This window comes from Pseudopodoces humilis, chromosome 8 (assembly GCF_049639895.1).
Source record: "Pseudopodoces humilis isolate 2021_Gansu_Grassland_sample_001 chromosome 8, ASM4963989v1, whole genome shotgun sequence".
In the NCBI taxonomy this organism is placed as follows: Eukaryota; Metazoa; Chordata; class Aves; order Passeriformes; family Paridae; genus Pseudopodoces; species Pseudopodoces humilis.
In genome coordinates this window covers 26,151,959-26,174,833 of record NC_142207.1, presented here as the reverse complement: position 1 = coordinate 26,174,833, position 22,875 = coordinate 26,151,959, and the positions used below count along the sequence as shown (strand labels likewise).

The window sequence follows — 22,875 nt, the reverse complement described above, 5'->3', positions numbered from 1 at the left end:
TATCATGCTATTTCTACTGCACACATACCAAGTCTTCATCCTAGAAAGAAGCCTGGACTCTTAATTAAGGACCAAATCATAAGAACTACCAACAACCAGATTGAGAGGAGAGCTGAGATGTCATTTTTATCTGAAATGACACATTAAACCAATTAACTGTTGATAAAAGCTTTATTTTTTTTTTTCAATGGAAAGCAGATAAACTGAAAAAATAATTTAGTGAGTAGTTTTTCTGTAAGTATCAGCAAACAGTTTTCTTCTTATTAAAAGGGCTACACAAATAGTAATTAAAAAGATATTAATCCAAAGTCATCAAAAAGGAAGGAAATTACCTTTGCTTTCACATGAATCCCATTTGGACTTTGATATTTTTGTGGCAAATATGGACATAGGTTACTGATACAAAACCAGGAATAGCTCTGAACAGCAAATAGCTCCTCCTTTCCTTGGAAGTTGATTGTGTAGAGATGCTAAGAGAGAGCAACTGCTGCAAAAATCTTTGTTTTTAAAAAAAAAGTCTTCTGGCTGTTGACATTCATGCCCCAACATCAGAGGCTGTAGCTGGGTATCTGTAGCAGTATAGTTTGTTGTCTGCTCCTCCACTCAGTAACAACTGATGAGAGAAGGAAATTGATTAATATCAGAACTAAGCAAAATAAGTACACAAAAATGAAGGACTCAATTCCTTTACTTTTTAAGAAGTAGGAGTGAGTAATGAACTGTTCGTACAAGACTAAACTCAGAATCAAAGTGCAGAAGCAACTTTGTTTCTTACTCTCCTCCTAAAATTAGAAGTGAAACTTGTATAGGAAAGTTGCTAAAGCTTTTCCTGATTTTTACAGTGAACAGGAGCCGCACTGAGAAACCAAACATTCACAGAATGGGGGCTTTTGGTACTTTTAAATATGCGTGTACCAGTAGAGTAGCAGAGCAGCTTGCTATAGAGGATTATACAATTTCCCCCTTCTACATGTACTGACTTCCATGCCCCAGCTTTACTTCATGCTGCTGCTTTAGTCCCAGTGGCAGAAGACTACCTTGGAACATGTGTTTTCTGAGAAAGGTGAAGTGCTGTTCTCATCTTTCCTTGTTTGGAATATCACTATAATGCTCAGTTAAAGCCACAGAGCTTCTGCCCCCACCCTTCTCCTTTGCAGAGTGTGGGGACATGCTGCAGTGCCTGTGACAGCAGCACCCAGACTTCAAACACAGAACAACTACAACTTGTGCCTGTTCTTTTCTAGCTTTAAGCATAAGGAAGTAACAGTCCATAACTCTTTTAGCTCTCTTCTTAAACATCATTAGTAGAAACCAAGTAACTTGCTATTCAGATCTTACCCCTGCTTCTGTCCAGTCCACACACAAAACCTTGTCTTCGTGAGCAGCCAAGTCATACAGAGGAGCTTTGCAGCTAGTGAAAAACAGGTTTGAAGTTATGTGAGCAATCACAGACAACAACTGGTCCCAGGGAGAAATGCTATCCCAATGCTATCAAACAGATGTGATCAATCAATCAGTTATAAACACTTTGAGAGAGTACAGATATCGACCATCTGCGACGCTTCCTCTGCTTTCCCCAGAGCCAATCACATTAATATTATCCTCTCCTACATCCCCAAAGAGAAAAATAGCAACATTTTTCATCTGCTTGCTAACAACTTTCAGACTGAAATTCAATCACTTGTTAGGAAGAATTTAGTAGTTTCCCTCTTCCATGTGTAGATGCTGCTCAACAGTGTTATGTTTTCCAGCCCTGTGGTAGACTACAAGTATTTTTCTCCCTTTTATTATATGGTTGACTTCCAAATTATTATATGGTTAACTTCCAAAACCTAGAGGGTTTTCACAAATGCCACAGGTGTTTCCACTGAATGCCTCTGACTGCTTTTGCTATTTCATGAGGAGTACCTCCCCTGTAAAAAATAAAAGCTTATGCCTTTGAACAGCAACAAACACAGATTTATTTTACCTCCTTGTGTCCCAGAGCTTCACAATGTTGTCCAGAGAACCAGAGATTAGCTGATGCTCGTGGGTAGGTGACCACTTTACAGATGTAACCCAGCCTGTGTGAGAAGTCAGAGACAGGAGAACCAAGGAGCCATCTGAACAGAAAGAGGAAAAAACACAGACATCAGCAGATGCTAAAAGCAGTACTTTGAAGATGTGTCCAGAATCGAGTGTGATTGTGTGCTGGTTTTGCATTAATTGATATTTAGTGAGAAGGCAAGAAGCCACTCACAGAAATTATTTTTCTGGGAGGAGCTGCTAAAAGCTTCCTCTGTGCCAAAACCAATAGCTGGCTAGCTCTGAAAACTGACAACCTATTAAACCATTTAGAAGCTGGGTCTGCCTCTGTGAAATTCACATTTTAAAGATGGGCAAGCCTAGGAAATCTCTCTCTTGCTTCCAACTTTTGCAAGAGTAACTGGCCAACCTGGCCTGACACATCCCAGCTGAGATTTTCTGCCTGCTGAGGGGTGGTGAGCGAGCTGCTGAGCCCTCACCGGAGTCCAGTGGCTCCATCCTGGTGGAGTCCTTTGCTGGGCCTTGCTGGCCAGAGCCTCCATTGGAACTGGGAGCAGCCCCGATGCTGGGAATGGCTGGGAGCTGGGAGCGGCCATGTGGACTGCGGGGCCAAAAAATCAGTGTGACAACAGCACACGGCTGTGGTTGCCTCAGCACAGCTCACAATGAACTCTGTTTGTTCAGCTGCTTTGAGCCAGCCATGCTGTGGTCAGAAGGACAAAAATGGCAGCAGAAGCTTTTCTTGTTTCCCGCACTCCACATGAAGAAATGTGCTGAGTGGAGCTGGTGGCCGGCACAGTTCACACAGTGTTGACAGAGACCGCATGAACAGCAGTGAGAAGCATGGTGAATAATCTCCCTGATGCACAGCCTGGATGAGAGCTACTTTTCAGTGCTGCAGAACTCTATTATAAAACTGTTTCAGTTGATAAAGCTTGAGAACAAATGAACCTATAAATAGCAGTTCTCTCCCAAGTCAGGAAAAGGTGAAGACATGTAAGGAAAAAAACATGGGACACTGAGGTCAGTAAAGAAAGAGTCAAATTCTAGTTAGGAGGAGACTGAGGAGATACCTTGGTCCTGGGCTGAAATTCTCTTTGTAAGGCTATGGTGAAGATATATTTTTGATATATCAGCCTTTTTTTTCCCCCTGTAATTCATGAAGTGCATGGGGGGATGCAGCATTCACCCACAGCACAAGAGAAAAGGGCACCGTGCTGGAGCATGTGGATGCCAAAAAGCTGCGATCCAATGAGAAGCTTGAACAGAGAGAGATGAGAAACTTTGCACATGGGATACAAGAAGAAAAGCCCCTGTTACCAGAGAGAGAAAAAAAAGAACTTTTAGGTTTTTTACACTGGAACAACTCGTCCTCAAAATAGCACCCCATAAGTTGACACAGCCCATGAAAGCAGCTTTGGGAAAGCTGTAAAACATAGGAGGGACTTTCACACTGTGACCAGATTTTCCTTTCCTGGGTGGCTGATTCACTGTGACATTGAAGCCACAGGAGAACTGTTTCTTGTGGAGAAGTCTCCATGGCATAGCAAGAGAAACTCCTCTCTCCCTGCAAGAACTAATGGAAGACTGTTATAGAGGTGGTAACTGAAAATCCCAAGTTTTGTTCTCTCCATAGGAAAGAAGTTGGGGGGATGGGAGAAGTGTTCTGAAGGTTTTATTCTGATTCCTTTTAAGTTTTGAGCCTGCTTTACCCTCCTTCTGATTCATATCTCACAGCAAGAAATAAGTGAATAATTCCAGTAAGTGAACTAGTGATTTTAGCCAGCACTGAACCCACTACAGATTGCAGTTCAAGTGTTTATTGAACTTTATTTAAAGTGAACAAAAATGTAAGCCACACAAGTTCTGGGAAAGGAAAAAAACCCAAAGAAACAAAATAAACAAAACAAAACCAACCTGAAACCCCTCAAAATGTTTTTTCTTGTCATTAAACTTCCTTTTCAAATATTTTTTTGAAAGCAAACAGAAAAATATTGCTTTTATTAACAACATGTAATATGCTAGTGAACTTTGGATTAGATTTACAAAAGCTAAACAAGTAAATGTTATTTACTATTTGTGGCCTTCCAGTACCTGAACAGAACCTACAAAAAGATGTGCTCAAGGCCAAGCTGGGTAGGAGTCTGAGAAATCTGCTCTGGTGGAAGGAGTCCCTGCCTAGGGCAGGAGGGCTGGAACTAGATGATCTTTAAGGTCCCTTCCAACCCAGACCATTCTATGAGAAGAGTCTAAGAAAATAAATCTGTAGGCTCAGTCCTAATATCTGTAATTCCATTTGTTTATGAAATATAGTACCATGTCCCAGTGACTGCTGTTTCACTTTAATGATTATCAGACCAGCCTCAATCTGAATCTTACCAAAAAAAATCCATTCTGCAACTGCAAAGTTGAACATTCATTAGTAAGTTTTTTTTTAAAAAAAGGAATAATTTCTAAATTATTAGGTAAGAATTTAAAACGAGCTTTGCATCAGAATACAGAAAATAGATGCAAGCTTTGTATTTAATGAAAGCCCCCAAAATGGCTGGTTTCAAGCCACATTCCACTCCCAGAGGGACCAGAAAAGTTTGTGAGATGACTCTGAACAGGACAAAGTTCTGATTTTGAAGAACATCTTTGAGACCATGCATGTTTAAACTCACCTTTGCTGCGAGGATCCCACAGCCTGATATGTCTGTCAGTGCTCCCTGATGCAAGACGTCGACACAGGGGTGAGTAGGAGACAGAATTAAACACTTTGTTTCCTGTCTGTCAGTAAAGAAAATAATAACTTTAACACAGGAGCTACTATTTTACACAGCTTTTTCTTTCTCTCTGAGCTGGGCTTCAGCTGAACCTACAGCCAGAGTATAATGATCTCACCAAAGTTGATTTGAGATCTCCAGTCTCAGCATCCCAGAGTTTAATGGTGTGGTCCCATGATGCGCTGCAAATTTCTTCAGCATCTGACCACAGCACAGAGGAGATGGCTTCTGTGTGGCCAGAGAGGGTTGACAGGGGAGTCTAGAATTTAATGGTGACAGATTTGAGTAAGTTCTCAAAAAAAATCTATTATTTCAACAAATAAAAAGTCTGATTATCCTAACACATACCAACAGAAGTTTTAAAGTCACCTTTAGCAAAGAGAAATTATTTTTCCTGGCTACACTCCTAAAGAAAAATCCTGGAAAAACCCAGAGCTCATCTTACCCTTGTTAGCCCCAGCTGTTCAGTTTTCTGCTTTTTCCGTGGTCTGTTAGCTGCTTCTTCCATTTCATCCTCTTCATCTGTAGGTACTGGGACAGAAGACAGGCAGAGTTGAGCTACAGGTTTTTAATTCCATCTTCATGTAAGTAATGAAGCAAATACCCATATTTATGGCACCTGCAACCATCATGCAGGTGTTAACAAGATCTGAAATTGTATCATTAACCAAACCAGTAACTCAGCATAGTTATAGTTATGGATAGCTTTACAAACTTACATCTTACCTGCAGACCAGATCTTTAACATCTTATCCCAGGATCCACTGCAGAACTGTATGAACAGAAACATTTTGTTAAATGATCCAGACAGTCCCTGAATGAGAGACCTGCTTGAAAAACTAATCAATGGGTTATAACATACAAGTAACAGTGCTAGCTAGGCTCCTAAAATTCCCCCAAAAATGTTTGGCATACATCAAATTATTCTTTTTACTTCCTTTGCAAGAAAAATACCTAAAAAACACCTATTTCCTTCAGCACCAAAAAGCTTGACTTCAATCTGTCTGATATTAAGTCAAGCTGGGAGCAATGACTCCACCTTTGGTGGTGCTCATGACTGTTGAATTCCTGGATGAAGGGAAAGAACCTCTTTACCACCTGCTTTTTCCAAGAACTCTGGAATTTTTTTTCCCATCAAATCCACTGTGAAAATTTAGGTCAAATTTGAAAATAGTTTATTATTGCACAAAATTCTCATGCATTTAAAGTAAAATACACTTTAAAATTTAACTTGTTTTCTAAACTAAATGATTTTGTGATTCTATGGCTTAGCATTGATGTAACACTCCTAATTCTCAATAACCACCACTTACAACAAGACTGGAAAATTACCACTGTGTCATAAAATCATGATGATGAATACCCATGCAAGGACAAACCCGGGATTTTTGAGGTATAGGCTGCTAAATCCCAAACCACAAAGGTTTCTTTCCAGAAGTCACTCACTTTGGTTCTTGTACAATCAACAGCCACAGACTCGACACTGCCAGCGTGTCCCCTGCAGCAGTGAAGGGCTTTCACTTTGTTTTTCTCCACGTTCCACTCCCAGAGCAGGACAGTTTGGTCCATGGAAGCGCTGAGTAACAGGCATGATAAACTATCTGAGGAAGAAAAAAGTTACACTCACGTCAACTCAACTTTCCAAAGTCTTTGTAAATAATTATTCTAATCCTAGAAGAAACAGTAGATAGACAGAAACTCATGTGTGTTTCAGTTTATGTCATGTTACCCTGCAAGCACAATTAATGTAACTACATATACACCAGGATTTGCTAATGGAGACTGCAAAGTGGACAGACAATCATAAAGTAACTATATTCATTACTGTCAAAGGAATATTTTAGGCATACCATTACTTCATTTCTTACACCACTGACAGAGATTGAAGTAATTACATTTAGATAATTTAGATACATTTATATAGTTAAGGAATGCTAACATTTCTTCCCCAGTAAATCAAACTACTACTATTCCCCTGCTATATACACTGACCTTGCTTCACCCATGCCACATCCTTCACTACTTCTGTGTGCCCAGGTATTGTCATGATGGATTTTCCTTCCACAGACCAGATCCGAGCAGTCTGATCGTAGCAACCAGTTAGTATCCTACAGGGTACAGCATTGGAAACATCATTGTCTTTAAGACCAACAAACCTTTTTATGAAATAAAGCCTCAACCAGAAACTTGGAGAACTATTAGCACAGTAACTGGTTTAAAAGAAATAGCTTGAAAGATGAATAAATATATTTTTTTTCTATAGAGCAAAGCTTCATTAAAATCTGGTAACTGGGAGGCCAAGAGTACAAGCTAGAAAGACAAGCAGTAAGAGTACGGCATGTTCTGGTTGGTGGGACTTAAGATCCCTTATATAATTTACATAATTCAAAACTTAATTGTTAGTTTTAGTATGTTGCTGGAGGTTCTCAAAACATTTTCAAATCTCTACTTAATATATAAACATTATTTAGTTGACTGGGAAACGAATGTGAAAATACAGTAAAAAAAAGCAATTATTCATTTTTGGCTTTTTTTTTCAGAAAAATATCTGCAGAAAGATATGCTATTCTATTTGTTGCTAATGGGTATCACATTGGAAGTCAAGGGTTTAAGTGAAAAAGAGAGATGAGGAAAACTTCCTTTCCTTTAAGAAAAAGGATACTAAACAGCATTTGTTTTGTTCATTTATATATGCAGTATCTTCTGTTCAGTTCAGTGTCTCTAGCTGTTTGCTACCTGTGTTAAATTCACTGTCACATGACAGTGTAACCAGTGAACTGCTTACAAAAGCAAGTAGTTGACTTACTTGACAGGTTAAAAAAAAAAAAAGAAAAATGAAGCCAAGGGGGAAAAAAACCCACGCAAGGGATTATTAAAGAGAGAATACTGCTCTATCTGATACCATGGAGGAACATGAATAAGCATGACAAAACTTAGAACTGGCTTAGTGTGGTACCATTCTTCAGTGGCTTGAACAGAACTGATCCAGTCATCATGGAAGATGCATTCTTCTGGCTGAGGGGCCATGTACTTCTCCACATACTCTATTTCCACCACTTCTTCCTGAGCTCACAGACAAAACACTTATTTAGTAATGCAGTGTGGTTTTGGTTTTTTTTAATCACTATCAGTAAAATTTAACTGTACTGTGGCACAAATATACAAGTTTATTGAGCAAAGGTCTTGATATCCAAGTCCTTTGCCACATCAGTAGAACTAAAGTATGAAGAAAAAAAGTGTGAATTACATTGCTTTCTATAGTCTTATCAAATTACTATTATTAGCAAGCTGGAAGCAAAAGCAAGTTATTTCACTCTTCTTACATTCCTCTTCTTCTATATATGCTAATACAAAACCAGTGTCTAAAATACTTTGCAACATTTTCTAGAGGTAATACTAAACATCTCCCTTATCCCCCACCATAAGAGACAAAAATGTATTAATGATGAACTGAATAAGAGAAGAATTTCCCCTCTGAACTGTACACAGACAACAGATTGGATAACATTCCTTGCACTGCTCTGTCTGTAGTCTCTAATCGCTGCAGTTCATAATGGATTTAAAAATACAGGGAATTCTCCTGGGAAAGTCAGGAAATAAATGAAACTGAGCAAGGAAATCTACCTAGCTAACAGTGTAATATCTAAATCAGATTGAAGTAAACTGTCTAAGTCTGTTCTGCTGTCCAAGAAGGGGAGACATTGAGTATGACTTACTGTGGAAATATTTTCCATTTCCATGTGGGTGACCAGCGGCAATCGCAAGAACTGGCCATTGATAAGGAAGTCAAATTCCACATACTTGTGATCCGCTGAAACATATTGGGAAAAATCAATGTTCAGGTATCACTATTTATTTGATACCATGAAGAATGGCATCATTTTGTGACTGGTTCAGGGAAATGGAGCCAGGAAGAGTTTAAAAAAAGACCCAAACATAAACAACCTCCTCAAAACCAAACCAAAACCCCAAAACAAATGACAACAAAAACAAAACCCCCAACCAATTAGTTTCTTCTCCCAGTTTTAAGTGGGCAGCCCATTACTTCCACAGGATTATTTAAATTAAGAGGAAGGAAAATTTGCTGTTGTTTGCCTTTTATTGTATTTTCTCTGTAGCAATGTGTAATCAAACCCCAGCAGTGCTTCCTGACTGTTCTGGATAGATCTTGCCACTTGTTACCACCTGCTAGAGCCCTGTAATTGTGGCAGCAGCAGGAAAACCCTAAGAACTTTTTTCTCTCTTTGTAATGGCATAAATGACAAAGGCTCTGCATTTTGGCAGAAGCACTGCAATGTGCACTAGTTTTCTGTTCAAGATTGTTTGCAATGTCACGGGGTCAAAAGCAACTCGAAAAAGGCTCAAGAAGCACGGTATACCACTGAGCCAGTTTCTTACAGAAAATGAGATTTTCCAACAACATTGGACAGCTCAATAATAGATAATAATAGATAATAATAATAATAGATAAAAAAATAGATAAGCTTTCAAGTCACTCGGCTCATTTCAGCACTGACAGAATAGCTGAGATTTTCTTAAAGGCTGCCACAAAAACCAAAACTCTGGTTTTATTAGTTCTTGTGCCAGGTTTTGGGCATTCCCTGCATTCCCATCTGCTGTGGCAGCCTGGCCTGTGGCGCCGGGCACACACAGTGTTCCAGCCCTTGGTCCATTTCTCCTGGGAATGCCCAGCAGCCCCGGTACCCTTCAGAGGCAGTTCCAGGAGTGCCTCACCGCCGGCAGCCAGGCCAAAGCGGCGGGGCAGGCCCGGCTGTGACAGCCCGCGCGGGGCCGGGCCGGGCCCGGGGACACGAGGGCTGCCGGGCTCCGACCCGCCGCGGGACCTACCATGCGCTGCCGCCAGCAGCTTGTTGATGAGGTGGCTGAGGTCGGTGGTCTCGGAGGCCGCGGGCACCGAGAAGGGCACATCCTCCACGGCGAACCTGCGGGCACAGCGCTCCGTTACCGCCTCTGCGTCACCCGCTCCCGAACCCGCCCCCGGCCCGGGAGGGGAGGCCGCTCACCTGCGGTTCTCGGTGCGGAACCGCGCCGTGAGCTGCGCCATCGCCGCCGCCGATCGGGCACCGAGCACGTGTCGCGCGCGCCCCGGCCGAGCCCCCCGCGGGACCGCGCACCGCCCGCGTGCCGCGCGCCCGCCGCGCTCCCGAGAGGCCGCGCGCCGCCGCCTTCCCGGCGCCCCCCGCGCGCTCCCGCCCCGCTCCGTGCTGAGGGCGGGCGCGCGTGCGCGGAGCGGAGGCGCGTATGGCGGCGGGGCTGCGGGAGCCGAGCCCAGGTGGAGTAACGCGCCTCCGGCATTTCCCCCCGGGCCGCCGCGAAGGGGCCCCGGCCGGCGCCTTCCGCCGCCCCCGCCGCGGGGCTGTGGTGCCGAGGGGTGCGACGGGCGCGGGCTGAGGGGCTGAGGCGCCCTCCGCGCTCCTCAGGGCTGGGGCGCGGGGGACGCGTTCCGGGGTCCCTGGCAGGGGCGGGAGCGGCTCCCGCGGCCGGGCTGTGCCCGGGCTGTGCCCGGCAGGGGCAGAGCCCAGTGTGGCGCCCAGGGTCGCTGGAGCGGTGGGCTGTGCTTGGAGTCACTCGGGTTGTGTTTCTCTGCATGTCAAGCGACACACCCACAATAAAGTGCCTGCTAAGCGCAGCGCGCGGTGGACTTAAAAAGAAGCTGTAAGTGAGTTTGGTGTTTTGGGAGAAGGCTGCTTGTGTGAGGACATTCTGTGTGCTTGCGTTGTGCGTAAATTTTTTTTCCTCCACCTTTTTGACAGTCCTTCGTGGCCTCTGGGGAGCAGCTGGGATTTCCCTGAGTGGGGACTCCGGTTTTGGTGACTCCGCTTGTTGGAGCGGGCGGGTGTTGAGTGTTTGCTGTTTCGTGAGACTCTGAAAGCTCATTTATTTCTTTAGCATACTTCAAAGATCTAACGTTGTTTGTCAGCGAAATTGACACAGGTGTATTTTCCAGTTTTTGGTGTTGTCTACAAAAAACTGACTTGAGAAACCTTTTACGTGTGAGTCACCCGATCTTCTCTGTATTCTTAGCAGCTTCTTCCTCCTCTTCCATGATAGAGATAATGCTAAATTTCAAACCTGGTACAGGCTGACAAAGCTAATTGTAACTCCTTTCCTGGGGAATATCACTATGCCCTAATTTCCTCCCTGATATGTTTTACTGTAATTCATCCCCTTGTGAATTTGTGCCACTGTGAATGGTAGTAGAGAAATGCCCTCAGAGGGAGCTTTTTCAGACAGCGTATTTTGAATGCTGTAAGCTATGCAGTTATCTAAAGTCTTCTTATAAAACCTCTGCAACGTTTTTCAGAAAACCCAAAAGAGATTGATGGTGAAGCATTCAACTGTAGGTATTTTCTGTTAGGTATAACCGACACCCTGCATACAGTGCTCATGATGGTTATCATGTCTGCCTCTGCTAGCAGTTTGTGTGGTTACTTGCTCTCTTTGTAGAGAGGAGCCAGGGGCAACAATGGCCATAGATTTCCCTTTACTTGAGAAAAGTGCTTCCCAAATGGAAGCAGGGGGAAGGAAATAGACCTCTGGCGTTAAAGTACACTAACCCATGTGTTGGAACCAGGAGTGCTGGATTTGGGGAACAGCCTATAAAGTGGTGGGGGTGGAGTTGTGTTAAAGCTAAAGCTGAGGCATAGAGAACTGCTTGTGTGATTTGAGGATTTAGATCTTGCTCCCACTGTACACTAACATTAAACTTCCACATTTCTCCTTCAGCTGACTGTGAAATGTGTGATACAGTGGTGTTACAGTGGGAATTTTTTGTGGTGGTCACTTAATGCTTATGAAGTGATGCCTACGTGTTATTTACAAGTTCATGACAAAATATCTGTACATATACATAAATATACAAGATTTAACTCTCCTGTCTGTGGAATTGGTCAGCAATATTTATACGACTGTAAGATCTGTTAACTGTGTATATACTTGTACACCTCTGTAGAAGCATATTTCTTTTAAGACAAAAAAGAATAATCTTTATTTGTGGTTGCACACAAGCACTTATGTTAATGAAACCTGGATGGTTAAACCATGAAGTTGATTTTCCAAGTGGTGTATGTGCCAGTGGTTTGCCTGGGTTACAACAGTGATTAGACAAAATCATGGGGCAAAATTTTACCATGGGGATTATTTTAAACACAAATGTAAAACTTCATGTATTTCTGGGCTGCTTTTGAAAGGAAGCTGGATAAATATCACTGTGTATTTACCCTACTGCTGGATTTTCTCCTGAGCTTTGTCATTAACTATTGTTGGATACAGGATGTTGGGCTGGCTGGGGCATTGGTCTGTCCCTACAGAGCTGTCCTTGTGTTCTTTTGTTGGGTTCCAGCATGCTCTGAGTACGTGTCATCAGTATCTCTAGAACAAACTCAGTTTATCTCAAAGAACTAAATGTGCTGCTTTCGCAAAACTGCTGTGGCTTCTTTACATCTTTGAGCTGAGAGGAAATGGTTGAGTGATGATGAAATCTAGTTTTCTGGTTTTTTTTTTTTCATTTGCTGCTAAGATGCTTCAGACATTGTAACTGAAACATCTTATAATGGTTCTCGGATCCAAAGCTCAAAAATATTTGGTAAACATGAGGCAACTTCATTTGGAACTTGGTCTGAAGTGTCATCACTTGAAAATTGAATGGAAAAATAAATCTGCTTTAGATTAAAGTATTAATATGTTGAGCCATATGAGCAGCTTAACTTCTCAATGTTGTTTGTATCAGCAGGATGCTTTATTCAGCTTCAAAAGCCAAGGAGATGTGGATTTACTTTGCCTTTGTCCTTTATACCTTTGTGAAGCAGAATAAATCTGTGCTTTAAGAGTTGTACTGTTCTTTTGAAGTCACTCTCTAGCCTGTTACAGTCTCCTCATAAAAGCTGTAAACACTTGAAATACCACAGCCAAGAAGGTCTGTCTTGAGGAGTTCACTTGCATGGTGTGGTGAAGAAGATACAGCTGGTAGGAGTCATGTGCTAATATAATGCAGCCTGTCTTTAAATAAATACTGAAGGGAAAAATCGTGACCACCCTTCCCCCTCCTTCACCCCAAACTACAGAAGTTTTCTTCTATTCAGTTGGGTATGTTATGTCTGTAGTCTTATATATGTATACTCTTGTTAGGTAGGGGCTAAGTTAATTGTCATTTTGTCCTTTTGCTTGTGAATGTTTGGGATTGGTCGCTGCTATAAAGAGTGTGCTGTGTGCATGAGAGCATTATCCTATGGACGTGGCAATTCACTGTCCATTATTATCTATCTGTTTGAAGGTTTTTAATGGCCAGCTGAGTATCTTCAAGCTTTCTTTAGGATAGGAGGTAGATCTCTGAAGTGCTGGGAGCTCTGTCTTTTTGTCTTTCACTGCGTGATTAATGCCAAATTTTACTTTTCTGGTGTTTTTTTCTGCCCAAAGCATACCACTGTAGACTAGCAATAATAATTTTATATGCTGTCTTATAAGCCTTTAAAACAAATTGATTTACTTTAAGATGTCTGCATGACAGACTTGTATAATGCAAATTCAGTCTGGTGATTATGGAAGAAGGTGACTAATGTATTTTTAAAGCACTGCTGGCATGTGCTTAAATATCAAGTGTTCTCTAGATGTGTGTGGTTGTTACTTCAGTGCTTTTGGACATATTCAGATGAATGTGGTGGGAGGGTGTATGTGTTTTGTATCTGTGTATGCAATGACAAATCAAGCAAATTGTCTCATATAAAAGGCTAAGCTGTACTCCTGGAGCAACATGCTGGAATTTTTCTGCAGTGAGTAATAAAGTGATAAGGAGGCAAGGATTTCTTGAGAACTTTGCTATTATCTTGCAACAGCATTAGAACTTGTAACACTAAATTTGTAAGATCTAAGGGCAATACCTGCAGCAATCTCCTGACAGAAGGCTAAAATGAACTTTTATAACCTTTTCAGGTCACCTTGTAATGGAAGAAGGTGGAGCTGACCATGATATTGCTATGGAAGGATCTAATGATTTGTTCATAGGCAGCTGTAATGGTACAGGAGAGTCAGAACCAAATTATCAGGTTTTTCAGGTGAGATATGAATGCTTTGTCCTTGTAGATGCTTCCTTTACATCCACTCTGATGAGTTTAAAATATGCTATTTCATCATTGCAGGGTTTTTTTGTTGCCTTTAGAATAATACATTTTGTCTTTTAAGAATGTACATCCTTCCCTTGGATTCCTGTGCCCTTCAGGTTTGAATTGATAACTATCCAGATGTTACATGTAATGAGAACCTTCAGTAATTATGTCCTGCTACAATGCTGAAGAAAAGCATGCTTTATTTTGTTAACCCTTTAAAAAAAGAGTACTTTATGATGTTTTGAAATAGGAGAGGTTTAAAACAGGTGAAAATGAGGTGACATTACTTAGTGACCAAATGTGACAAATAAAGAGTCCAGGGTCACAAGACACATGTGTATGTAGTGAGGGAGAGGAGTCTTTCATGTCTTTTTTTATCAGATATTGCCAGATCTTCTTATTTGTGGAGATTTCTGTGCATGAATGCTTCTTTGTTTAAATGTTATTCAGGTAGTGATTTACTTGTGTGCACATGGTCTCTGCACAATGTCTTTAACAAAACAGGTGCCATTTGTTTGTTGCTGCTTTTCTGGTAGTTCACACTAGACAGTTTCAACACAGAAGATTTATACCTGCAGAATTTTTAATGAGGTTATTTAGATCAAATCTGACTTTTACATAAAATTTAGAAACTCATTCTTTGATTTGTAGTATATTAATTTTTGTCGCAAAAACATCAGAGTTGTTTGTGTAGTTGCTGCAAGAGATACACCAAATTGCAGCCCTTCTGGCATTGGTCAAGTGACAGCTTGACACTTTATTGTACACAAGGACTGCCTGTTTTTTCCATTATTTTTACATACTTAATGTTTGTGTTGTTGGAGTTTCAACAAGCTTCTACAAATAGTTGTGCCTATGCACTTAAATTTAATGAAAACAGGATGTACTCTAAGACTTCAGTTCTGCAAATATGATAAAGATATATTGTTTTTTTAAGATTTTGAAAATCTGATCCTTGCCTTGTGCTGCACAATTCTTGGCTTTGAATTGAAGGTTGTGTTGCTTGTGTTTCTTCTCTGGTAAAGAATTTTAAAAGTGTTTAGTGATTTTTTTTCTTCATAGCTAAATGCATGTATGGAAAGGCCAAATGTAATAGTATCTAGGATTTCTTCTGAAGTCAAATCAAGTTGGTGAATATTTTACAGTTTTGTTTTTGGTATAAGTCTTCTCAGTTTCTGGGCAGACTTGAGATGCTTTAAAGTGCTAAGTAGTTTCGGGGAGCAGATTTTGAGCAAAGGAGATTTTCTTTTGCCTTAGTAGAGAGACTTAATTCTAAGAAGTGGAAGATGAATGCTTTTCCAGCATGAAAATAGAAAACAAAAGTAGAACTGCTAGTGTTAGCCTCTTGATCCAGAAGGACAAGAGCTCCTCTAAGTATACAGTATAGCACTGGTTTTAAATGTTCTTTTCTCTCTCTTTTTTTTTTAATTTGTTGTTTTTGTTTTGTTTTTTGTTTTTTTCTTTTCTTTGTAGAAGTTGCTACTCAAAGTACATTTTACTGTTTTTCCTCTGTGAAAGCAACTAATGTGCATGGATTCCAGGGATCCATTGTTTGGCCAGAGCGACTCTCCCCCAGCCCTGGCCATCACAGTCCCCCTCTCGGGCAGTCCTCCAGCATCGGCTGTACCGGCGCGGCCTCCCCAGCCACATTCCCACTCTGCAGAGGAGTTGCACTTGGCAGAGCAGCCCAGGCAGCCCCTGTGTGAGCTGCAGCCCCTGGGAGGGCCCAGTGCACCCATGGTGAGTGTGTCTGCAGACGGGGCTGGGGCTGTGCTCACAGGTGAGGGAGCTCTGTGAAGAACTCTCTTACGTGCGGTTTGTTGTAGCAACAGCTGATTCAGACTTTATCTCTAGCAACAAGGTGGAACTTTTCAGTGGTACAGTTCATGCTCCAGTTGCCCTTCTTCAGGTAGGCAAATCCTGTCTGCAGCCATTACTAATTTTATTAAACAACAACTGATGTCTTCTGTCAGTATCTAGCATGGATACTGTAGTGTGATAAGATCTTGTATTTCTACTGCTGCTGCTTTCTCTATATTCCCTGGATAAATCTCTCTGTGTTTTTTGGGAGGAATCAGAACATTAGTAGTAAGCTAAATCATTGTCTCACCTTTTTCCCAGCCCTCAATTAATTTTCTTAAAATGTTGCTTTGTCATTTGTAACATCTATTTAGTAAAAAATGTAACCCAGAGTCCTTTGTAATTATGGAAAAATAGACCATAAAGAGTTGTTCAAGTTTTTCAGAGTCCCAGGTGAATTAACTTGTATTGGTTTTTTAAGCCCTGGACCTTTTCTTCTCTCTGCTTTTGCATGAAATGCTGCCCACAGAGGTCAGTTTCTTAGAAGTCAAGGTCACAATTTTCCTGTTACTATTAGTTCTGCTGGTCATTAATGGAGTTGCAGTGAATCCAGCTATGAATGGCTTTCAGGTGTTTGAGAGCTTTAATAATAGAGTTGTCAGTTTCAAATAAATGTGTCATTCATTGTAGAATCAGGTAAAGTAGTGGGTTGGTTTTTTTATTCCTTAATGGAAGGCCTATTTTAAAAGGGGAAAGTAATTTTAAGAACTTGACAATAAAGTGACAGTTTTCTTATTATGTAAAGTCAAGTAAATATACAGGCCCTAACTCTAAGCAGAAGATTTCTTGTTCTGGTAATAATCAAACCCAGTTGTGCTGCATGATTACCATACAAACTGGAGCCATTCATGCTTCTGTGTGACTGCCTTACAGATGATTGTTGCCAGCCAGTCAGAAAATGGACAGGTGCTGCATGTCATTCCTTCTACCCAGCCAGGAGTGACCCAATTGATTATTCCTCCAGGTCAGCTTCTGGATGTGACCAGCACTCAGGGTGAGTTTAACCTGTGGGACCTGAGGGTTTGTGCTCCTGTGACTAAGCTCATCCTCCATGGTCTTTTTTAAGCACCTTGTTTCCTTTCCGTAATCAGTTATAAGACAAAATATGCAGTGAATCTGCTTTCTGATTGCGAGTCTGGAGCCTCACACAACACATTTTCTGTTGGGCAAAAACCTTATGAAAACTTATGAGAGCTATTATGCTCCCTTTCTGAAGGGTATGTGATGAGTAGATTGACATACCAAGCACAGAGTTTTTTCTTACCTTATTTCCCTTTGATAAGGGTATTTGTGCCATCAGCTGTACTATCAGCTCCAAATTTTTAGTATTTTTTTACTTCAGTGTGAATGAAGTAGTTAATTCCTGTAGTGAAGACAGGCCAGAAGAACATTAAATCCTCTGTTCCAGAGATCACTGATGATGATGTATCTTTTGTAAAGCCAGGAATTAATCACTTATGTAGAAATTCAGTTCCCAGTCAAGGAAAATAAGATGTAACTTTCCATTCATTGGAATGTGTTAGTTGTCATATTTTAAGCATGTGCTGGGATACACAAGTAGAAGCATGAATTTTAAGGTTTTCTCTAGAAAATGGACATACTGAAATCTGAAAGCATTGATTATTTATCTGCAATCCTTGCTGGATGGCAAAACACTGTGTACCAGTTTGCATTCACAGAGTGAGACTGAGAATGAGCTGGTCACATTTTGTTAAACTCTCAGATGTTTTTTAAATTGTTTTTTCATTCTCTCTATAAAATTCTCAAGATGTGAGCACTGGTTAAGTGTTCCTGTGGAATGACAGCTCAGAGGAAGAATAGAGTCCTGGTGCTGGGTGGATAGAAGAAGGATTTGGGATTCAAGTAATGATCTAGCCCTTTTCACTTAGGGTTGCAATATGGTTTCCTGACCTTGCATTGAAAGACTTGCTTCTACCCTAATGATCAACCTTTCCTCCCTCTCCAGCTCTTGCAGGGGTAAAATCAGGTTTGGTGACAGCAGAGTCTTAGATTACTTTAAAGCCGACTGGGAACCTTTAGTTACAAAATAATTGCTGCTATTCTTTGTATGCACTAAGTTGAAACAGTAAATAGTAGTTTTGTATTTACATTTTTCATTCAACATGGGGCTCAGTGTCATAGTATTTGAATATATGTTTTACAACAGTGCTGCAGGTGTCATTTGTGGGGGTTTCTTTGTTTTGTTTTTTTCTAGAGACTTAGTGTGTAAAAGACTCTGTAGAGATTTGGTCTTTAAAAGACAGTTGAGGAGATTTGTCAGCAGTTTACTGTGGAGGTGAAAGAGAAAGGAGAATGGCCTGTCAGCTCCTGAGTTTCACTTGTCTGTACGTGGTGGTAATGTGTGGAATGGTGCAGACTTCAGAGTAGCCTGTACTGTCTTAAGGGCACATTTCTGTAGGAGGAACCAGTGCTTTGAGCCAGAGTGGTGTTAATCCAAGTGCACACTTATGAATCTTCTTATGGAGCTTTGTGTGGATCCATTTCTGTACTGTGTCTATAGCTTACCACTCTCTCTGGGTGAGGGAAAGAAGCTTTCATAACTGAAGGGCAAAAGTCCCTCATCTGAAGAGACCTTGCGTGTTTATGTTGAGACCAAAATATTGAACGTCTGCTTTCACAGTTTTCCATTACGTTTTTGTTTAACTGTACACACAGACTTCAATCTAAGAGCAATTTTTGGCTTGTGGATTGCTCCCTATTACCAAGAAAGGCTAAAACATTTGTTCTAACAGCATGTCAGATTCAATTACAAGAGACCTGTTTTTCTTGTTTAAGTGTTCTAAGTACAAAGCAGTACAACAGTACAAAGCAGTATCATTACCTCATCTCTTCTTGTTTTAAAAGTAACCAGTACGTGACTTGCAGCTGAACAAAACACTTGTGCAATCCTAGATGGATTCCTGGAAGCAGAGTAACTTGCAAGTTGTTCTGATTATTTGCCTTGTTGTGGAAGGATTCATAAGCAGTAGCACAATTACCAAAGTCCTTAAATATAAGCAGCTTTATCAAGTGTACCTTCATATGTGTGCCAGGAGTTTGAGCACTGATTCACAACGCTTAGACTATGAAATAATCCTCCCTTTGCCCCCCGAAGTAATCCTGGCTAGCTCCGTCGAGGGGGGGGGGTCAGGGAGGTTCTGACGACCAAGAAAAAGACCAAAAAGGGCTGCTTCTCCCTCTGGGGTAACGGAGGATGTTTATTTCTGGCTGGCTTCCAGAGTGGAGAAGAGGCCGGGTATCTCTTTCCCAGGCTCTTTCAAACCGCGGGACAGGGGCGGGGAGACATATAACACCAACCAATGGGATAACACTTCAGGGACAGGGAGGGGAGGGGGAAAAACACGTCACAGCTGCAGGGAGGGTTTACACAGAAACTAGGTAACTCCCAGAAATACGCACTACCACAAGACTACTTTATAATCTATAAAACTTCTTTCCTATGTCAAAAGGCTTGTTTTAACAGCACACAAAGTTTAATCATAGCTTTTTTTTCTCCATTCTACATTCAGTTATAAACCAAGAAGCTGCTTTTTATTTTTTTTTTTTTATTATTATTTTTCTTTTTTTGTGTAAAGATATTTCGGAAGAAAAGCGTAGTGATGGGAACCTGCAGACTGTGGTGGTGGCTTCTCTAGCAGACAGTGCAAGCAGTTACATTCTACATCCACAGGCATCTCTTACCATATCGAAAAAAGCAGCCACCAGGTAGGTCAGGGGTTAAATGGATGAGCAGTCACTTCAATTCACTGTTAGCACTGCCTTTTTTTCTTGCAGTTTGTTTTTGCAATGGTTATCACAAAATTACCGTGGAACAGAGGTTATGAATGCACACTGCACTGAATATTTGGAGGACTTGAATGTAGAAACCAGTGGGGCTTTATTCACTGTAAATTATTTTAACAATGAAATAGAACATGAAGAAAATTAACCACAGGTTTTTAAGTCATCTTGATACAATACCCATAGCTTGATCATATGCTCTAGGGTTATACATAATACACTGATTTGATCTTACCTGTAGTTCAGACTAAGTTGTTGCTTTTCTGAATGTCTGTATAGACTTCTATTATATTTTTTTTTTTCAGGGTAGTGGAAGACTCTTTTCCCATCCCTCTTCAGCCATTGCCACTAAATACACCTGCATGGGCACGCCGTCTCAGGAACTGTGAGGTAGGCCACAAAGAATTCTGACTTAATGCTTTATCATCTAGCTCTGAAATAGCATTCCTGTTCCTTGAAAGGAATAATTCATAGCTGTAGAAGCATTCAAGCTTCCTGGTATATAGCACTGGTACTGCTATCACAGTTAAACACATGAAATGCTATGAAATCCCTTTCTATTTTGAGAATTTTAGAATACCTGACCATCAACAGCTCCTGAAGTAAAAGAAGTGCTGCTGAAAACTTGCTACCTTGTAGTGCTGGGAAGAGCCATTGTGTGCCATGTTGGACTTTGCTGTTGAACAGCAGTGCAAACTTTGTTGACTTCTGCGACTGTTCATGTGGTTTATGTTACCACATAGACATCAAAATGCATGTGATTGGCCAGTGTCAAGTCTGGGACTTTACGCACCCTAATATCAATATTTCACTAAGGATTCATATTTTGGATATTCTTGCTGATTTTTTTTTTTTTTTTTTGTCCCAGCAAGTTAGGTTACTTGTGCTTGTTTTCTCTTTAGTTAAAAAATACTCTGTCTTTATGTTCTGTGGTGGCTTTTGACCTAAATGGAACTCTTCCTTTTTTGGATTTTGTTAGATGTTTGCAGAACTGTCCTGATGACTAGGATTCTATCAGTAGCTAGAATGCATCATAAGTCCCTTGACAGGAAGGGAGGGGAGACAAGAAGTTTCTTGAGAGATCAACTACCCCTTCCTCCTGCTGCCAGATTCTTCCTGATAGATGATGATTTTATTTTTTCTTAATATTTTTCATAAGGAAAAATCAAACTTTGTAGCTGCCTAATCTCTTTAGATATCTCTACCACTTCTTTTTTTTTTTTCTTCCTATTGGCTTGTCCACTGATAACTAGAAGCTGCAGTTTGAGGGACATAGAAATTGAATTTCATTCTGTATCTGCTTAGAAACAATTTTTAAATTAAATATATTCATCTGTTCCTTTTGTGTTATGCCATTTATTTAATACAAATAGTACCACCCACTCTTACATCCACATAAATGTTAACAAGTCAGAAAATTAATAGCATGAATGGTGGAATTAATAGCTCTTCCATGGTGGAGATACAATTTTTATAGAATCAGTCACTTAATTTAGTTGGCCAGTTAGTTCATAGAGTTCACTGTGTTTTTAGCACTGTGTGGTACATTCTTTCCTGTCTTAACATCCATGTGGCTTACCTGAATCATTTCTGATTGGTATCATATTACTGGAGGACTTAGGATCTGCTTTGTCTCTCTGTTACAATAAATTTCACCTGCTGTATTTAAAATTCACAGTGGCATTTATAGAAAAATTCTTATTTTTAAAGAAAAGGAAATAGAAATAATTTCTTTTTAATTATGTTCTGAGGACACAAACATCTCCCTCTGCTGCTCAGCAGAACTGTTGCCTGTATGCATTAATCCTCCCTGATCCTCCGGAGAGTGCTAGGATGTATTATGCCGTTTTTTGGGGGGCACACACTAGAGAGATTGGGATTTTGAGGTGTCATTTATCTTTCAGGTGTCAAATATTTTGTTACTATTAACAGAACTGAAGGGTCCTGCCGAAATTTGGAGATCCAGTTTGGAGAGATGCTAGTAAATATGTCAGCTCACAACTCCACTCTTTCTGTTGTCTGCCAGAATTGAAACAAAACAGTGTTGTGGTGTCTGTGACTCGCGCAAGGTGTCAGGAGGTGCTCCAAAGGGCAGTGACTCCTTTGGCAATTGGTACTGTGGGAAAACACAGACCAGTAAAAGCTGACTGCCTTGAAATGTTCAGCTTACATTTGCTGTGTCTGGACTGCAAAATGCCTCTGGTACCCTGCTGCTGTGAGTTTCCTCAAGGAAAACTGCAGTCTTGGTGTGTGTACTTTTAGGGTAAGCTTTTATGTACTTTGCTGAGGCAAGGCCAGGGGAGAAAGAAGGAATTGCACAATTTTTGGCTTGAACCTTGGAGTTAAAGGGCTGGAGAGTATGTAATTACTTCAAGGTAATTACATTGTTAGAGAGTTAATTTTAAAACAGTTCCTTTCAGTAACTTACATTTAGTTTTCAGTGGTCTGATCAGAATGCATTTCCTGCATGTATCAGCCTACTGAAATAAAATGTAATTGAAAACTGCATTAATTAAATGTACAAAATTATTTGTCTGAAGAATGCAGTCTCATTTATCCATTTTTTCCTACTTCTGAAGCCTGTTGAAAGCAGGGATATTATATGCTGTATGGTTTTCTTCTTGTCCTCCTCCTTCCCTTCCATCAATTTATGGAAAATGATCTAACTTATACAAAAATAAAGCCAGAATAGGAGAGACTACCCTAACATTTTTTGCTACTCTTCTGGCACAACAGTTTTATCAGTCTTCTCATCTGTCTAGAATAAGGTCAATGACCTATATTTAGTGACATATATAAGGTATGGGAAAAAAAACCCAGCTGGTTTTGCAGTATTTATTATGTGCAGTGGTGCTGTAATCCCTCTTCTGAAAGGCAGCATCCCAGGTTTATGGAAAGAAAGAAGCACTTCTCAGGTCACTTTGCTTCTGAATTTTTCAGATCAAGTTTTGTTCAGAAGTATTATTTATAACTTCTAGTTAAATAATTGCCAATGTCTCTTGCTCTGTGTGAGTGCAGCCTGTGCAGACTTGGTTAGGTGCTGTAGCAGTGCCTGCAGAGCAGTGAGCTCTGAGGTGTGAACAGCTCATGTCTCAGTGACTCACACCCAGTGCACACACAACCCTCTGTGTCTGGCCCTGCACTAGCAGCAGCATTGCGCTGGCCCAGTTCATTCACAAGCTCTTAACTGGTTCATTGTTGACTTGCTTACCACAGACATTCTGTTTTGCTTAGATGAATGTGAGGTAGGTTTTACGCAGTTATTCCTAAGTTATCTGTGTGATAATTTTGGAAAGACACTG

General features: G+C 40.8%; 2 protein-coding genes across 12 annotated transcripts in view; one reads left to right on the top strand and one right to left on the bottom strand.

The window, feature by feature from the left end:
- Positions 1 to 152: 152 nt before the first annotated feature.
- WDR12 (WD repeat domain 12) lies at positions 153 to 9,940 on the bottom strand. Its single transcript, XM_005519894.3, has 13 exons — positions 9,815 to 9,940; positions 9,639 to 9,733; positions 8,507 to 8,601; positions 7,747 to 7,853; positions 6,783 to 6,898; positions 6,237 to 6,391; positions 5,517 to 5,562; positions 5,236 to 5,321; positions 4,909 to 5,049; positions 4,689 to 4,794; positions 1,970 to 2,102; positions 1,339 to 1,411; positions 153 to 613 (listed from the first exon to the last, which is right to left on the bottom strand). Exons 1-13 carry the CDS (start codon positions 9,853 to 9,855, stop codon positions 536 to 538), a joined length of 1,272 nt encoding a protein of 423 aa, XP_005519951.1. The 5' UTR covers positions 9,856 to 9,940; the 3' UTR covers positions 153 to 535.
- Positions 9,941 to 9,994: 54 nt separating this feature from the next.
- The window catches only part of CARF (calcium responsive transcription factor), a 36,676-nt gene continuing 23,795 nt past the window's right edge, over positions 9,995 to 22,875 (top strand). For 9 of the 11 annotated variants that reach the window (XM_014249363.2, XM_014249357.2, XM_014249356.2 and 6 more), the window contains exons 1-4: positions 15,436 to 15,652; positions 16,646 to 16,766; positions 19,369 to 19,498; positions 19,879 to 19,963. In XM_014249363.2, the coding sequence (XP_014104838.2) occupies positions 15,437 to 15,652; positions 16,646 to 16,766; positions 19,369 to 19,498; positions 19,879 to 19,963 (552 nt within the window). In that variant the 5' untranslated portion in view covers position 15,436. Of the gene's footprint in view, positions 10,084 to 13,739; positions 13,862 to 15,430; positions 15,653 to 15,766; positions 15,822 to 16,645; positions 16,767 to 19,368; positions 19,499 to 19,878; positions 19,964 to 22,875 lie in introns of those variants that run through there. The other 2 variants (XM_088059298.1, XM_014249364.2) reach the window with 2 other exon arrangements.

What these genes read in the sequence shown, in the direction of transcription:
- WDR12 (XM_005519894.3), bottom strand. Translation starts at nt 9,855, where the DNA reads ATGGCGCAGCTCACGGCGCGGTTCCGCACCGAGAACCGCAG. An exon ending in TTCCGCACCGAGAACCGCAG is followed by an intron (nt 9,734 to 9,814) that starts GTGAGCGGCCTC and finishes CTGTGCCCGCAG; the next exon opens with GTTCGCCGTGGAGGATGTGC. An exon ending in TGGACTGGACAGAAGCAGGG is followed by an intron (nt 614 to 1,338) that starts GTAAGATCTGAA and finishes TTCTCTCATCAG; the next exon opens with TTGTTACTGAGTGGAGGAGC.